At 47.8% G+C, this 14377-nt stretch overlaps 1 protein-coding gene across 1 annotated transcript; it reads left to right on the top strand.

Annotated features, from left to right (window-relative positions):
• The first annotated feature begins 3642 nt into the window (after positions 1–3642).
• On the top strand, positions 3643–11995 carry KCTD14 (potassium channel tetramerization domain containing 14). Its single transcript, XM_055283056.2, has 2 exons — positions 3643–4269; positions 10141–11995. The coding sequence occupies exons 1-2, from the start codon at positions 4180–4182 to the stop codon at positions 10816–10818; spliced, it is 768 nt and encodes a 255-aa protein (XP_055139031.1). The 5' UTR covers positions 3643–4179; the 3' UTR covers positions 10819–11995.
• The last annotated feature ends 2382 nt before the right edge of the window (positions 11996–14377 follow it).

Genomic DNA, 14377 nt, shown 5'->3' with positions numbered 1-14377 from the left:
CTCACCATATTGCCCAGGCTGGACTTGAACTCCTGGGGTCAAGTGATCCTCCCATCTTGGCCTCCCAGATCCACTCCCTTGGGATTACAGACTGATGCCTAGCCAATTGATGTCTTTTCTTTTCTTTTTTTTTTTGAGATGGATTCTCACTCTGTCTCCCAGGCTGGAGTGCAATGGTGCAATCTCAGCTCACTGCAACCTCTGCCTCCCGGGTTCAAGTAATTTTCCTGCCTCAGCCTCCTGAGTAGCCGTAGCCGGAGTTACAGGCACGCACCACCATGCCCGGCTAATTTTTACATTTTTAGTAGAGATGGGGTTTCACCATGTTGGCCAGGCTGGTCTCAAATTCCTGACTTCAAATGGTCCACCTGCCTTGGCCTCCCAAAGTGGTGAGATTACAGGCGTGAGCCACCATGCGTGGCCCTAATGTCTTATGTCTCCTTGAATATATAAAACCAAGTTGTAGCCTGACCACCTTGGGCACATGACCTGAGGACATCCTGAGATTGTATCGTGGGCATGTTCTTAACCTTGGCAAAATAAACTTCTAAATTGGTTGAGACTTGTCTCAGATACTTTTTGGTTTACAGCAAGCACATACTGTCATCATGATCGATAACTGTTGGCAACTGACTCTGGTCACCTGGCTGGAGTAGTATTGATCAGTTTCCCTAATGTAAAGTTTCTTCTCTTTTTCCTCCTTCCCATATTGTACTCGTTGGAAGAAGTCACCGTGCATAACCCACACTTAAGGAGTGGGAAATTATGCTCCCTCTCCTCTGGAGTTATATTTTAACTCTGGGAAAACAACCCCACAAAACAGATACCTAACTCTTTTCACCAATGGGCATGCTTTGCACTCCAAGCAGCTGCCCTGGGCTGGCTAAATAGTCTATACTGGCCACTGTTATAGTAAATTAAAATGGAGATCAGGCCTGAAGATTCCCTGGCCAGACAATGCTAGTTAGGCCTCATAAGGGAACTCAGTCTTGCTTGATTTGCAAACATAAGCAAAACTTAACTTGGGTCGGCCGGGTGAGGTGGCTCACGCTTGTAATCCCAGCACTTTGGGAGGCCAAGGCGGGTGGATCACGAGGTCAGGAGATCGAGACCATCCTGGCTAACACGGTGAAACCCCGTCTCTACTAAAAATACAAAAAATTAGCCGGGCGTGGTGGCGGGCGCCTGTAGTCCCAGCTACTCGGAGAGGCTGAGGCAGGAGAATGGCGTGAACCCGGGAGGCGGAGCTTGCAGTGAGCCGAGATTGCGCCACTGCACTCCAGCCTGGGCGACAGAGTGAGATTCTGTCTCAAAAAAAAAAAACTTGGGTCATTGTGATGGTTAATACTGACTGTCAACTTGATTGGATTGAAGGACACAAAGTATTGATCCTGGGTGTGCCTGTAAGGGTGTTCCCAAAGGAGATGAACATTTGAGTCAGTGGTCTGGGAAAGGCTGGCCCACCCTTAATCTGGGTGGGCACAATCTAATCAGCTGCCAGCATGGCTAGAATATAAAGCAGGCAGAAAAATGTGAAAAGAGAGACTGGCCTAGCCTCCCAGCCTACATCTTTTTTGTTTGTTTGTTTGTTTGTTTGTTTTTTGAGACGGAGTCTCACTGTCGCCCAGGCTAGAGTGCAGTGGCATGATCTCGGCTCACTGCAGGCTCCGCCCCCCGGGGTTCACGCCATTCTCCTGCCTCAGCCTCCGAGGTAGCTGGGACTACAGGCGCCCGCCACCTCGCCCAGCTAATTTTTTTTGTATTTTTAGTAGAGACGGGGTTTCACCGTGTTAGCCAGGATGGTCTCGATCTCCTGACCTCGTGATCCGCCCGCCTCGGCCTCCCAAAGTGCTGGGATTACAGGCGTGAGCCACCGCGCCCGGCCCCAGCCTACTTCTTTTTCCCGTGCTGGATGCTTCCTGCCCTCGAACATCAGACTCCAAGTTCTTCACTTTTGGAACTCGCAGTGGCTCTCCTTGCTTCTCAGCCTGCCAATGGCCTGTTGTGGGACCTTGTGATTGTGTGAGTTAATACTTAATAAACTCCCCTTTATATATATATACACACATGTATATATATATATGTGTGTGTGTATATATATACACATATGTATATATAAAGGGGAGTATATATATAAATGGGAGTTAAAAAAGTAATGGAATATATATATACCATTAGTTTTATTTTATTATTATTTTTTTTTTTTGAGATGGGATTACACTCTTGTTGCCCAGGCTGGAGTGCAATGGCTTGATCTCGGCTCACTGCAACCTCCGCCTCCTAGGTTCAAGTGATTCTTCTGCCTCAGCCTCCCAAGTAGCTGGGATTACAAGTGCCCACCACCATGCCCAGCTAATTTTTTGTATTTTGTAGAGATGGGGTTTCACCATGTTAGTCAGGCTAGTCTTGAACTCCTAACCTCAGGTGATCTACCTGCCATGGCCTCCCAAAGTGCTGAGATAACAGGTATGAGCAACCGTGCCTGACCCTATTCCGTTATTTCTGTCCCTCTGTAGAACCCTGACTAATAGAGTCATTTCTGGTAAATGCTAATGTTAGACAGAAACGAAACTTAACATCAGCCAACCACAAGCAGCCAACTAACATATAATTAAGTAACTGTGGACTTTTCAACAAAGGAAACCAAAAAAGGAGATTTCGTAACTGTAACCAATTATATATATATATATATAAAATTATTATTTTTTTTTTTGAGAGGGAATCTTTGTTGCCCAGGCTGGAGTTTAGTGGTGCAATCTTGGCTTACTGCAATCTCTGCCTCCCGGGTTCCAGCGATTCTCCTGCCTCAGCATCCAGAGTATCTGGGATTACAGGCACATGCCATCATACCCAGCTAATTTTTGTATTTTCAGTAGAGATGGGGTTTCACCATTTTGGTCAGGCTGGTCTCGAACTTCTGACCTCAAATGATCTGTCCGCTTTGGCCTCCCAAAGTGCTAGGATTACAGGCATGAGCCACCGTGCCTGTCCCCAATAAAATATCTTGCTTCCACATTCTCCCCATAAATATTTGCCTCTGATGCATTGTCATGGGAACATTCAACCTCTTTCCATCTGGTGTTCCCCAATTCAAGAATTGCCTGTTACTCAAGTGCACTCTTAAAAAAGTTTTGTTGATCCTCAGATTTTACATTTTAACTCCACCCTACCTCCTAGAGCGCCAGTTTTCTGATCTGTAAAATGGGTGTTGTGGATCTTTCATTCCCTAGGACTGTAGGGAATAGAAAGTCTCTGGCTGTCAATGTCAGTCAGTGTCAATTCCTTCTGCCTCCCCCATTTCACTACTGGGAACTCCAAGGCCCAGAGAGGGGTATTAACTAATGTCAACTTTAATAACGGGATTCAAGCAATATGTTTAAATAATTTATTTAAGCTTAAAGTTTGAGAATGGCCAATGGCGGGGACACAGGCTCCAATAAGCTGGGTTCAGTGCTCTTGAGTAGAGTGGTTTGAGGGTCATTCATTTATATAAGCAAGGTCTGGGGAATAATAAGCAATAATAATAATAATAAGCAAGGTCTGGGGAAGCTTAACAGAATTTCAACATTTTCCATATTAGTTAAGTGTATAGTTACAGCAATTTGATTGGTTATAGGCAGTGTTTCTGTTTGAGAAAGGTACATTTAACATTCCACATTAAGATGTAATATTCAAAGGCTCTTTTATCTCTATCATGGGGTCTTCTATCTCAGGTGCCATCTGATCTGAGCTGAAAAAGAAAATATAGGAAGAGGCAAGGTGCCGTGGCTCAGGCCTGTAATCCCACCACTTTGGGAGGCTGAGGTGGGATGATCACTTGAGCCCAGGAGGTTGAGGTTGCAGTGAGCCTGATCTGCCACTGCACTTCAGCCTGGGCGACAGAGTGAGACCTTGTCTCTGAAAAAAAAAAAAAAAAAAGAAAGAAAAGGAAGGAAATTAATCTATATCAAAAGGTCAGTCCTTAAGGGGTCTGCTCCATTTCTCGGTCTCCAAAGTCAGCCCTCCTCAGGGCCTAACAACTTTTAGAAGCCCCAAATAGACAGACTGTCCATTTCTTTCTGCACTTGGCCCGGTCTCACTGCAAGCCACGCCTGGCCCAGCCCCGTCCCGCCTTGAGCCTCGGTGTCCCCACCTAGGGGCGGGCAGCCAGGGGCACTTCCGCTGGCCCAAGTGATCTGCATGTGGCAGGGCTGCGCAGTGGAGCGGCCAGCAGGCAGGATGACGAGCCAGACCCCTCTGCCCCAGTCCCCCCGGCCCAGGCGGCCGACGGTAAGTGCGAGGCTAGCTGCGTCCCTGCGCCTCTTCCAGTTTCTCCTGCCCCTCCCTCCCAGACGCCCGAGCCCCCTGCTTCTGGCGCGCTGTCCCCCTTCACCTCGGGCTGGTCGCTCTCTTCTCTATTTGCTGTCCCTCCTGCTGGGATCACTCTCCTTTCGCGCCTCGGTGTCCCTTTCTGGTTTGGCTCTGTCCAGCCTCTCCTCTTTGCCCTTTTGCTTCCTCCCTCTACATTGGGTCTTTAGTTCCTCTCCCTTCTCTCTTCCTCCCGGCTTGTCCTAGCCCACGGCTCCTCCTCTGCCCCACCTCCTACCCTGCTCCCGGTGGGAGAAGCCCATCCAACCAGCTCGGCCAGAGGATCTTTCCCTCACCTGCAGCCCTCTCCAGCCTGCCGCTGCCCCCTGGCTGGGTCTTCAGCCTGCCCCTGCCCTCTGGCTGGGTCCCGAATCCCTCTGCTTGCCTGCCTGGTCCCCGGCTTGGGTGAGGGGAGTTGGGGAAGAGGATGGGGAAAAGGCTGCGTGCACTCTGGGAGCAGAACATTCGGGTTCTCTCCTGCACTGAGAGTCATCCTAAAGACCTGGAGGAAGGGAAAGCAGATCCAGCAGCAGGGCAGCGTGGCTCTCTCTAATAGGGCCATGATCACGTCATTGTTGTTGGCTATTGACAAAGCCACATGCCTAGTGCCAGGACCACCCTAGGTGCTCCATAAATGCCTGAATGAATTACTGGGGAAGTGTAACGCACTGTGCATGATGCCAGGTAGGGCAAGATTGGCCTTGAACAGAATACTAGATGCTCCTGTAAATCAGAGGATATTCCCCTCCCTTAGGAGCCTCACTGAGTTTTTGTTTGTTTGTCAAAATAGAGATGGGGTCTCGCCATGTTGGTGAGACCCAGGCTGGTCTCGAACTCCTGGTTGAGACTCCAGGCTGGTCTGAAACTCTTAGGCTCAGGCAATCCTCCTACCTCAGCCTCCCAAAGTGCTGGGATTACAGGCGTGAAACAGCACTTGGCCAGGAACCCCACAGTCAGTGAAGAAACAGGGAATTGCAAGGGAAGAACTGCCAGGCCAGTGGAAGTATAGTAGTGTAGGACTTTTTGGGATCACAATGAGACAACCCACCCTGAAGGACTCCCAGAGGAATTCATCTGAAGGATGAGTGGGGTCAGAGAAAGGAGTGTGGATGGCAAGTGAGTGAGCTTCTGGAGGTGAGGGGGCCTGGCCAGCTCTGGATTGGAGGGGTGGGGAGCAGCAGGCAGTTCTGGTAGTTGATTGTGAGGGGTGAAGTAGCAGCCTAGTTGCAAAGGGCCTGTAAACCTTGTTATGGAGTCTGGAGTTTATCTGGAAGGGAATGAAAAGTTACTCAAGTGTTTAATGCAGGGAGTCACAGGATCAGATTTGTACTTCAGAAAACGTACTCTAAGCCAGGCATGGTAGCTCATGCCTGTAGTTCCAGCACTTTGGGAGGCAGAGGTGGGTGGACCACCTAGCTCAGGAGTTCGAGACCAGCCTGGCCAACATGGCGAAACCCTGTCTCTATAAAAAATACAGAAATTAGCTGGACATGGTGGCACATGCCTGTAGTCCCAGCCACTCTGGAGGCTGAGGCAGGAGAATCGCTTGAGCCTAGGAGGTGGAGGTTGCAGTGAGCAGAGACTGTACCACTGCACTCCAGCCTGGGCAACAGAGTGAGACCTTGTCTCAAAACAAAAAACAAACAAACAAAAACAAAAAACAAAAAGAAGCTTAGGAACAGGGCTGAGGTCTTGTTTGATAAAGAAATGGAGCTGAAGATGTCAGTGCAGGAAACTTTTTTTTTTTTTTTTTTTGAGACAGGGTCTCCCTCTGTCACCTAGGCTGGAGTGCAGTGGTGCAATCTTGGCTCACTGCAACCTCTGCCTTCTGGGTTCGAGCAATTCTCCTGCCTCAGCCTCCCAAGTAGCTGGGATTACAGGCATGCGCCACCAGGGCCCAGCTAATTTTTTGTATTTTTAGTAGAGATGGGGTTTTGCCATGTTGCCCAGGCTAGTCTTGAACTCCTGGCCTCAAGTGATCCTCCCACCTTGGCCTCCCAAAGTGCTGGGATTATAGGCGTAAGCCACTGCACCCAGCCTATTTTTTTGCAGCATCTGGAAATTAGCTTCAGAAAGGATATTTGATGTGATTGGATCTGTTAGACTTTCAGAGCTGGGGAAGCTTAGAGTTCTTTTGGTCCATTTTGCCTCCCTGTTTCACAGATGACTAAGCTTAGTTCCAGAGAAGGAAAGCAAAGGGCCCTGGGCACATATCTAAGTATTGGCAGTAGTGGGGCAGGATGTTGGGAAGGATGGGGGTGAGGCACCCATACTGTGTTGGAGTCATGCTAATACAGGTATCATCTCAGCTCCAACTTCAACACATCCTAGCTGTGTGACTTCTCTCTGAGCTTTCCTTGCCTGTAATATGGGGACATTAGGAGGACCTGGGAGCTTTCGGTGGTGTAGGAGTAATGAGAACATATTGGTCCATTCAAGGGTTAAAGTCTGCAGCTTTGCATTTAACTGCGTGCTTTACAGAGGTAACTTCAGGGGTAACCAAACAGCCCTGCCAACGGGCCTTGAGGTTTATGGGAGAAAGAGTCAGAGGTTCTGGGCTTATTTTTCTCAGCTCTATTGTTTGGCTGCTGTCAAGATGCGTCCTCTCCTCTGCCTTCTCCCTTCCAGTCAGCAGAACTGTCCTGGTAGGAGACGTTGTCATGGCAATCAGATTTCTCCAGCAGTTCAGTTGCCTTTGGCTCTCTTAACTCCAGTACTTTAATCTTAGAAGGAGAGCCCACAGACCAGTTGAGAATGAGGACATACCTAAATCAGACTGAGGGACATTCCTGAGCCCTATCCCCATCCCCACTCTTGTGGTTAAATCTTCCCTCTAACACTACGCATCTATTCCGCAGCAGCAGCTGTCACATCCCTTAGGAAACCTTCTCTGACAGCCTCCAACCCACATCCACAAAAAGACCTGACCCCTCCTACCTTTGAGTCTTCCCTCTCAGCACCTACATGCTTAAGCCATCTATTTCCCTCTCTCTCCTGTGAGTTCCTTGAAAGCAGGGACTGTGTCCTGTTCTGTTTGGCACAAGGTTTGCATGTAATAGGCCCAACATACATTTTGTTGAATGAATGAGTCACTAAGGGAATGAAGAGTGAAGGTATTGGAAGACCAAAGGTAATTTATGTAATGACTAAGAGCCCAAGATTGGAATAAAGCGGACCTGAGTTCAAATTCTGACATCATCACTTAATAGTCTTAGTGCTCAGCCCAGGGTCTGGCACTGAGAGGTGGCCTCTAAAAGTTTTGTTGAACAACCAAACTTAACTTGCATTTGCACTGCACTTCACAGTTTGTGAAGCAGTTTTACACCCACAATATGTAGAGTTACCGGCCTTTTCATTACGAAGAATAGTCCTGTTACTATTTAAGTCTCATGGGCCTATATTTTGAAAAACATTCATCAAACAAGTTCCATTTTTGCTGGGCGTGGTGGCTTGCACCTGTAATCCTACCTGCTTGGGAGGCTCAGGCAGGAGGAAGCTTTGAAGCCAGGAGTTCAAGACCAGCCTGGGCAACATAGTAAGACCCGTCTCTAAAAAAATTTTTTTTAAGTAGCCAGATGCAGTATTGAATGTCCTGTAATCCCATCTACTTGGGAGTCTGAGGCAGGAGGATGACTTGAGCCCACGTTCAAGGCTGCAGTGAGTTATGATCATGCCACTGCACACCCAGTCTGGGCAACAACAGAGCAAGACCGCATCTCTTAAAAAAAAAATTCAATTTTCTGGCCAGGGGCTATGGCTCACGCCTGTAATCCCAACAATTTGGGAGGCTGAGGTGGGCAGATCACTTAAGGTCAGGAGCTCGAGACCAGCCTGGCCAACATGGTGAAACCCAGTCTGTACTAAAAATACAAAAATTAGCCAGGCATAGTGGTGCACATCTGTACTTGGGAGGCTGAGGCACGATAATTGCTTGAGCCTGGGAGGCTGACGTTGTAGTGAGCCAAGATCACATCACTGCACTCTAGCCTGGGCAACAGAGCAAGACTCTGTCTCAAAAAAAAAAAAAAGAAAAGAAAAGAAAAAATTCCATTTTTAAATCATTCAAGGGCATGTCAACTGTTAACCAGAACTTCTAATCTATATGAAATTAGAATGTTTGTCCTCAACTCCCAGCACAGGATGTGGATACATAGTAAATACCCAAGAAATTCTTCCCGAATGAACACATGTATGGTTTCTTTAGTCTTTCTGAAATGTTGGAATTGTCCCTCTTCCCTCACCCCCGGCTTTTATTATATCTTAGATCAGAGCTGAGCATCCCAGTTTGGAAACTCTTGACTTCATAACAACTCCATGTCCCCATTTTACTTTCTTATTATTTTTTATTTTTTGAGTTGGACTCTCATTCTGTCGCCCAGGCTGGAGTGCAGTGGCATGATCTCAGCTCATTGTAACCTCTGCCTCCTGGGTTCAGGCGATTCTCCTGCCTCAGCCTCCCAAGCAGCTGGGACTATAGGCATGTGCCACCATCCCCGGCTAATTACTGTATTTTTAGTAGAGATAGGGTTTCACCATGTTGGCCAGGCTGGTTTCGAACTCCTGGTCTCAAGTGATCCACTCACCTCAGTCTCCCAAAGTGATGGGATTATAGGCATGAGGCACCATGCCCGGCCTTTACTTTTGAAAAAAAATTTTTTTCCTTAAACCTATTTAAAAAACAACAGAGATGGGGTCTCTCTATGTTGCCTGTGCTTGTCTCCAACTCTTGGCCAAAAGTGATCCTCCTGCCTTGGCCTCCCAAAGTGTTAGGATTACAGGCATGAGCCACTATGCCTGGCCAATATCCCCATTTTATAGATGAGGAAACTGAGGCCATAAGAGGGAAAAAGGCTTGCCAAAGGCCACAGACTTTGGAAGTATCATTGCTGAGACTTCCTTCCATGGCAGCCTCTTCCCATAACATTCTTCTGTTATTGTTGTTGTTGTTATTATTGGTTTTTTGAGACAGAGTCTTACTCTGTCACCCAGGCTGAAGTGCAGTGGGGTGATCTTGGCTCACTGCAGCCTCCACCTCCCAGGTTCAGGTGATTCTCGTGCCTCAGCCTCCCGAGTAGCTGGGATTACAGGCACGTGCCACCACACCTGGCTAATTTTTGTGTTTTTAGTAGAAACAGGGTTTTGCCAAGTTGGCCAGGCTTGTCTTGAACTCCTGACCTCAGGTGATCTGCCTGCCTCATCCTCCCAAAGTGCTGGGATTACAGGCGTGAGCCACCGTGCCTGGCCTCCTCCCATAACATTCTATGACCTAAAATTAAGATGCTTGAAAGGGTATTCTTTTTTCAAACAGAAACCTTTCTTCCTCTTTAAAATGCCCACCCTCGGCCGGGCACTGTGGGAGGCTGAGGCAGGCAGATCACGTGAGGTCAGGAGTTTGCGACCAGCCTAGCAAACATGGCGAAACCTCGTCTTTACTAAAAATACAAAAATTAGTTGGGCATGATGGCGGCTGCCTGTAGTCCCAGCTATTAGGGAGGCTGAGGCAGGAGAGTTGCTTTAATCGAGGTGGAAGTTGCAGTGAGCCGAGATTGCGCCACTGCACTCTAGCCTGGGTGACAGAGCGAGACTCCGCCTAAAAAAAAAAAAAAAAAAAAGCCCACCCCCTGGAGCAACACAGCATAAATATAACCCTCTTTAGTAAGATGGGCCTTTCACTAGCCGAAGCCAATCATTATGGCTCCCCTAAGTTTTTTATCCAGTTATACTTTGGATAAAAATAAGTAATGAGCTCAGGGGAGATGGCGTGTTGGTTTACTCTGCCTCTTGTGCCCCCAGATGTCTACCGTTGTGGAGCTGAATGTGGGGGGTGAGTTCCACACTACCACCCTGGGTACCCTGAGGAAATTTCCGGGCTCAAAGCTGGCAGAGATGTTCTCTAGCTTAGCCAAGGCCTCCACAGACTCGGAAGGCCGCTTCTTCATCGACCGCCCCAGCACCTATTTCAGACCCATCCTGGACTACCTGCGCACTGGGCAAGTGCCCACACAGCACATCCCTGAAGTGTACCGTGAGGCTCAGTTCTACGAAATCAAGCCTTTGGTCAAGCTGCTGGAGGACATGCCGCAGATCTTTGGTGAGCAGGTGTCTCGGAAGCAGTTTTTGCTGCAAGTGCCGGGCTACAGCGAGAACCTGGAGCTCATGGTGCGCCTGGCGCGTGCAGAGGCCATAACAGCACGTAAGTCCAGCGTGCTTGTGTGCCTGGTGGAAACTGAGGAGCAGGATGCATATTATTCAGAGGTCCTGTGTTTTCTGCAGGATAAGAAGATGTTTAAGTCCGTTGTCAAGTTTGGGCCCTGGAAGGCGGTCCTAGACAGCAGCGACCTCATGCACTGCCTGGAGATGGACATTAAGGCCCAGGGGTACAAGGTATTCTCCGAGTTCTACCTGATGTACCCCACCAAAAGAAACGAATTCCATTTTAACATTTATTCGTTCACCTTCACCTGGTGGTGATCCTCAGGAGCAGAGACTGTTATGAATTCTGGCATGGCTTATGAAATTAAAAGTTGCCATCAAAGCCATTTTCTTTTAATTTCACAAACATCAGGCAATTTCCAGGGTTGGTCTAGAGCCTTGCCACTAAATACTGATCTCTCATTTAAGGACTTTCCACTCCATTGCAACTGACGCCACTATGTTTGCCTAGCAACTTGCAGCTACTTCCTCTTCAAAGCCTCATATATCTCCCAGACCCTTCTCATGAAGTCCAATAACAAGGCCAAGTAAGAATGTTTCAACAATGCGTTGGCAAGAGATGTGAGATGACAACAGGAACATACGAGATACTGTGAATCTAGATGTTCTGACCTAAAGATGTAGTCTACATAGCCCCAGCTTGGGGTCCAATCCATCTATCTCTGGCATGTGCCTTCATGTAGTAGGTGCTTTCCTGATCCCCTTTGCGAGATGCTGTGGGTGCTAAAACCTCAGAGCTGTCCTCTTCTCTAGAGTGGAGGTTTTCAAAGTGCATCATCAGCATTACCTGTGAACTTACTGGAAATACAAATCCTCAGGCCCCACCTCAGACCTACCGAATCAGAATCTCTGGGGGTTGGCACAGCCTTCTGATTTACCAAACCCTCCAGGTGATTTTGACGTATTCTGATTTTGAGACCGTCTCTAGAAAAGAATTGCTACCTCTTGCATGGAGGTACAAAAGACTGACCTCTTACATCAAGGAACTTCCTTTCCCAAAGCTCCTCTTGGAATCAAGCTGAAGTCAGTCTTCTTCTGAGAGCACATTCTTACTCAGTTTTTTTCCTCTGTCCTACGCTGCTCCCCTCACTCCCCTTCTCCTTTTTTTTTTTTTTTTTTTGAGACGGAGTCTCGCTCTGTCGCCCAGGCTGGAGTGCAGTGGCTCAATCTCGGCTCACTGCAAGCTCCGCCTCCCGGGTTCACGCCATTCTCCTGCCTCAGCCTCTCCGAGTAGCTGGGACTACAGGCGCCCACCACCACGCCCGGCTAATTTTTTGTGTTTTTAGTAGAGACGGGGTTTCACCGTGGTCTCGATCTCCTGACCTTGTGATCCCCCGCCTCGGCCTCCCAAAGTGCTGAGATTACAAGCGTGAGCCACCGCGCCCGGCCTCCCCTTCTCCTAAGAGCACTCCATCAATAAACCACTTGCACGAGAGTCTCAGTTTTGGTTTTGCTTCTCACCCTAATACAGGACTTGTCCTCTAAAGGAGGATACATGTAGACATTCATTCTTCTCCAAGTCCAGGTCTGAATTAGATGACCCCCTTCCCTGCATAGTAGCTTGATCAGCTATGTGGGTTTTCTGGGACCTTCTTGGGACATAGGGTTTCTGTCTTGGGATCAAAGAGTTTCTTGGGATACAGGACTTCCAGTAGGAACACTTGGAAGTCTCATCAGGTGCAGTGGCTCATGCCTGTAATCACAGCACTTTGGGAGGCTGAGGTGGGAGGAGAACTTGAGGTCAGCGGTTCGAGACCAGCCTGGCCAACATGGTGAAACCCCATCTGTAGTAGTCTGTTTTCACACTGCTGATAAAGACATACCTGAGACTGGGCAATTTACAAAAGAGAGAGTTTTAATGGACTTACAGTTCCACGTGGCTGGGGAAGCCTCACAATCATGGTGGAAGGTGAAAGGCATATCTCACATGACAACAGACAAGAGAGAGCAAGTGCAGGGAAACTCCCCTTTTTAAAACCATGAGATCTCATGAGACTTAGTCACTGTCACGAGAACAACACGGAAAAGACCTGCCCCCATGATTCAGTTACCTCCCACAAGGTCCCTCCCACAACACGTGAGAATTCAAGATGAGATCTGGGTGGGGAGACAGCCAAACCATATCACTGTCTCTACTAAAAATAAAAAAAAGTTAGCCAGGTGTGGTGGCACATGCCTGTAGTCCCAGCTACTCGGAGGCTGAGGCATGAGAATCGCTCGAACCTGGGAGGCAAAGGTTGCAGTGAGCCAAGATCTTGCCACTGCACTCCAGCCTAGGTGACACAGGGAGACCCTCTCTCAAAAAATAAATAAAACCAACTTGGAAGTCCCAGGCAAGCTAGAATGAGTACTGCCTACCCAATCCTCTCTCACTTTGTTTCTTTTCCCTTTGGGACACCTCTTCTGTGGTGACAGATCTGGAAGTGACCTCCTACTCAAGAGAGACCATGTGTACCTATAAGAACCTGGCTTTGCCTCCTAATGAGATAACCACTGTGTCTATCCAGACCTTTCACAAACCACTGAATTTTTCACTTTATGATACCTTCCCCTCCTGCAGTGTCATGTATATTTCAACCAATGTCCAGAAACTTTTCTTTTGGGTTAGAATCTGACTCCTTGAGGATACTTTCAGTTTTCTGTTCCTTGCCATTTCTTCAAAAGGCTGAGCAGCTGTCTCTAATACTTACAACTGACAACAGTAATTCATCCCATCCCTTTGAGAGCTCCAGGTTTGGGCCTGTTGGGTTGCTCCTATGCCCAAGTATTTTAAACATATTCTTCCTTGCCCTTGAGAAAAAAGGTCTAGTCTCCATGGTATGAGAACTTTCTAGGCCAGGCATGGTGGCTCACACCTGTAATCCTAGCACTTTGGGAGGCCGAGGCAGGAGGATTGCTTGAGCCCAGGAGTTCAAGACCAGCCTGAGCAACATAGTGAGACTCTGTCTCTATTTTTAAATTTTAAAATTAAAAAAAAAAAAGAACTTTCTGGCTCCTCCTATTGCTAGAATCTCTCTGAGTCTCAAATGATAATAAAAAACTCTCTTCCAACTCTGGTAAAACCACATAGCTCTTCTCCCTGAGAACCTTACCAATCCCTTTATAGTTGTCCAGGTTGTATAAGGCAGTATGAAGAGCAATGGTTCTCAACTTTGGCTGCACATTAATTAGAATCACCTGGGGTGAGTTAAAACACTCCAATGTAGGGCATACCCAGACAATACCTGAAACAAATCAGAATCTCCAGCAGTGGGGCCCAGGAAAAAATATTTTTTAAAGCTCCTTCAGATGATTTCATTGTGCAGTTAAGGCTGGCAACTGCTGTAGAGTCTCATTAACTTCAGGCCCAATAACAGTTCACTGGTCGACCCAAACGAGGGGTGACCACTCCTCTTCATTGGTATGGACCCCATTCTAATTACCAACTTGTTCTAATCTATGGTGCGTATCAGGGCCAGGACTAGGCTTCTCACTGGCCTCACTTTAGTCTTGCCCTCATGCAGATATACATGATTACATGAGTTTTAATAATCTCAGATGAGGCAGGGTGCAGTGGCTAATGCCTGTAATCCCAGCACTTTGGGAGGCCGAGGCAGGTAGATCACTTGAGGTCAGGAGTTCAAGACCCACCTGGCCAACATGGTGAAACTAAATTTTCTACTAAAATACTCCACTAAAAATACAAAAAAATTAGCCAGGTGTGGTGGTACATGCCTGTAATCCCAGCTACTTGGGAGGCTGAGGCAGGATAATCACTTGAACCCAGGAGACAGAGGTTACAGTGAGCTGAGATCATCCCACTGCACTCCAGCCTGGG

This window comes from Symphalangus syndactylus, chromosome 6 (genome assembly GCF_028878055.3).
Source record: "Symphalangus syndactylus isolate Jambi chromosome 6, NHGRI_mSymSyn1-v2.1_pri, whole genome shotgun sequence".
NCBI lineage: Eukaryota > Metazoa > Chordata > Mammalia > Primates > Hylobatidae > Symphalangus > Symphalangus syndactylus.
Note: the sequence above shows the minus strand (reverse complement) of the source record. Positions and strands in the feature narration are given on the sequence as shown.